Source organism: Sinocyclocheilus anshuiensis, unplaced genomic scaffold (assembly GCF_001515605.1).
Source record: "Sinocyclocheilus anshuiensis isolate Anshui unplaced genomic scaffold, SAMN03320099.WGS_v1.1 scaffold551, whole genome shotgun sequence".
Classification (NCBI taxonomy): Eukaryota; Metazoa; Chordata; class Actinopteri; order Cypriniformes; family Cyprinidae; genus Sinocyclocheilus; species Sinocyclocheilus anshuiensis.
The window spans coordinates 615,203-618,767 of record NW_015548222.1 but is presented as its reverse complement, the minus strand read 5'-3'; the positions used below and the strand labels follow the sequence as shown (position 1 = coordinate 618,767).

Sequence of the window (3,565 nt, the reverse complement as noted above, 5' to 3'; positions counted from 1 at the left end):
AAAAAACTCTATTGTAGCTTGTCAAAAACTAATGTACACTCTTAAAAATAAAGGTGCTTCACGATGCCATAGAAGAACCTTTTTGTCTAAATGGTTCCATAAAGAACCTTTAACATCTGAAGAACCTTTCTGTTTCACAAAAGGTTCTTTGTGGCGAAAGAAGGTTCTTCAGATTATAAAAAGATAAGAAAGAGATGGTTCTTTAAAGAACCTTTCACTGAATGGTTCTTTGTGGAACCAAAAATGGTTCTTCTATGGCATCGCTTGAAGAACCTTTTGAAGCACCTTTATTTTTAAGAGTGTAATATGTGAGTTATATAATAAATCCCATCTATTTTTATTGTGTTATTTATTGTTACAATTTGATCCACATATTTTTATGTCCAAAATTAGTTAGTTAGTTACTTAGTTATGACTATTTAGTGACTGAGGTACAAATAACTGCAAGTAGGAATGAATAGTAGCTAACGTTAAATACCAATACCACTGGTACTGAATTGAATCCTTCAGTGTTGATTTTTGGCAAACTGCATAGAAAACAATGGGGGTCAAAGGGGGTGGGTGGTGTTAAAATAACCCCAACACAAAAGCTGTAACAAAACACATCTATGTGTCAAAACTCTACATTCATAACCCTTAATGAAAAAATTGTCACAAAATATAATAAATAAATAAATAGTATCCAATTTTCAAGCAATTGGTCAATTAAATCAACTGTGGGTCAAATTGACCCCAACACAACAAGATTGTTAAAAGTTCCTACAGTCTTCATTCCACCAAATTAACCAGCTTTACTTGCCTATAAGTAATGCCATGTTTGCGTAGGAGTTCAGTGACAAACTCCACACTTGTTGACTGAATGTAAAGGTGAACTTCAGAGTTTGTTGTAATGTAAATGGGTGAAGCAGGCTGCCACAATTCTGTCTGAAAAAGAACAGAACATGAGATTACATGTTAGCCGAAAAACTCACAGGACCAGACTGAGGGTCAGTTCAATAAATCAAATCAATGAACAGCAAATATTGTGAAGGCTATTTGTACTCAGAACCTAGAGTATTACATCTCTTAGCAAATTTGATATTCACAATCATGCTCTGACAGAATGCTAGTCAATAAATGTCAACAAATAACCTCTTACCTCATTGTTACTTGTTAAGTTTTGCACTGTGTCCACATGTTCCTGTGTGGATATGGTGATGGACAAAACCTGGTCACTGTGTGTGAAGATAGAAACAGCTGCAATCATTTACTGTAGTATCATCTACATCTAAAAAAAAAGTCTGATTTACGATATATATAAACATCAGTTCTTATTTCTAGCTATTTTTTCTCATAATTCTGAGTTTACATTTTGCAAGTTTATTTATCTATTTATTTATCTATTTTTTTTCTAAGATAAAATTCTCATCATATGCAAATATTTTTGGTACATAACTACTACTAACAGTACTACATAATTGCACATAATTATTCACAATAAACACTTCAGCAGAGAATGTACCATTTTCTGTTTATTTAAAACTTTTGGTTGTCATAACATCTCAACTATTAACAACATGCGCTATTCTACTTGTAGTAATCGTGAAGCTATATGTTATATATCCACATTTAATAGATGGAGATACAAACACTGTATCTATTATTATTCTTTTACCCAAGAAAATAGTTTTAAATGTTAAATAAAAAACAAATCATACTGTGAGATCCCATTTTTCTACAGCAGGTAACGTTTTTCACCTTTTATTGTTTAAAGTGAGGTTTTACATTGATTACAATAAGTTAATGCTGACGTACAACAGAGATCTGATTTCAGTCGTGGGTGTTTACAGCATCAACTTAAATATATGATTGCATAATGCATAATTTTAGGAAAAATATGACTTACGGTTCCGATTTGCAGATACACTTCTCAAGGAAGATGTTAAAACATATTAAGTAAACCAGTTGTATTGGGGGCCTCATGTTTTTGTTCTGTCTCCCAATAGTTTGTGCAATAATGTGGACAAGGTACGAGGCCAGTATTGATCTAGAACTGTTTGTTTGCTGGTTAAACTTTACTTTGAATTAGCTCTGTGTAGATTATATTTTAAAACATTCCAAATGGTTGTTTATAAAATATATATATATGAGAACTGCTGTATCATTTAAAAAAAATTAAGTATAATCAGAAAACAAATGGTGTCATTTCATCTCAACTGTTAAGAACATTCTTTCTCTGCGATTAGCAAAACACATAGGCTAGAACTCAACCATAAATTAAACCTTAACACTAGGTGGCAGCCAATGGCAAGTGTTATTATTTTATTATTATTCTTTTTTTTTTAAAACCAGATTATCGTTTAGGCTCCAGACCAGCAGATGGCGAAAATGTCGTTTGCCAACAGCCATTAAATCGCCAGAAGAAGTAAAAATCAACATCCGTTTAATTAAGTTGAATAAAATCGGAATAGGAGGGAGAATGTATAATTGGATATTAGATTTTTGTTGTTTGAGCGAACATTCCAGGTAAGAATAGGTGAAGAAATGTCAGCATTGTATGATATCCTGAATGGGACTCCACAAGGAAGTGTAATCAGTCCAATTTAATTTAATGTAATGATTAATTATATATTTGAAAGAGTTAAACCAGGCTCTGGGAAGGCATTATATGCAGATGATGGTGCAGTATGGAGAAGAGGTAGGAATTTAGGAAATGTAGTTAAAGGAATACAAGAATCAATAAATGAAGTTGAAAGGTGGTCAGTAGATTGGGGATTGAAGTTTTCAGTATCAAAGACTCAATATATGGTTTTTACAAAGAAAAATAAAATGGAACAAATGTCTCTGAAATTATATGAACAATTGTTAGAAAGAGTGACAGAGTTCAAATATCTTGGATTAATCTTTGATGAAAAATTAACTTGGAAGAGACATATTAAGAAAATTTAAAACAAATGCAAAGGAGTAATAAATTGCATGACTTCAATAGCCAAGTATGAATGGGGAGCAAGGAAAAGTGCACTGTTACATGTATATCAAGCCTTAATACGGTCTAGTATAGACTATGGGTGTGCAGTGTATGGTGCTGCGGCAAAATCAGAATTAAAGAAACTGGACAACATACAGTCCAGAGCACTTAGAATCTGCTGTGGAGCAATAAGATCAACCCCTCTAGATGCCATCAGGGTCGAAATGGGGGAGATGCCGTTAGATTTAAGAAGAGAAAAGCTTGCGATGATGTATTTCTCTTAAAAGTATATTGTCGACAAAAACTGATAGAGAAGACCTGCTAGTAGAAATGTATACATTACTGTACAGACAGAAAATAGAGGGTATAATCATATACTTTTGTTGGGTACCGGCACATATCGGGATAGTAGGAAATTCTAAATTCAACACTTGCATTAATGGGGAAGCATGAAAATGGTATGTGTGATGAATGTGATGTTTTTGAAACAGTAGACCATTGTGCTCTTTAAATGTCGTAAATATAAAGATCAGCGTAACAGTCTTTTTAGCAATATAAGGAACAGACCAGTGAGTGTCGTGGACATTCTGGGAAAGGGTTTGAGTCAGATGTTTAAGG

At 33.1% G+C, this 3,565-nt stretch overlaps 1 protein-coding gene across 1 annotated transcript in view; it reads right to left on the bottom strand.

The window, feature by feature from the left end:
• Positions 1–2,013, bottom strand: part of cpb2 (carboxypeptidase B2 (plasma)) — a 4,894-nt gene extending 2,881 nt beyond the window's left edge. Inside the window, exons 1-3 of the mRNA XM_016441293.1 lie at positions 1,886–2,013; positions 1,139–1,214; positions 800–924 (exon numbers count right to left, since the gene is read on the bottom strand). Of these exons, the coding sequence (XP_016296779.1) occupies positions 800–924; positions 1,139–1,214; positions 1,886–1,962 (278 nt within the window). The 5' untranslated portion in view covers positions 1,963–2,013. The remainder of the gene's footprint in view (positions 1–799; positions 925–1,138; positions 1,215–1,885) is intronic.
• Between the last annotated feature and the right edge of the window lie 1,552 nt (positions 2,014–3,565).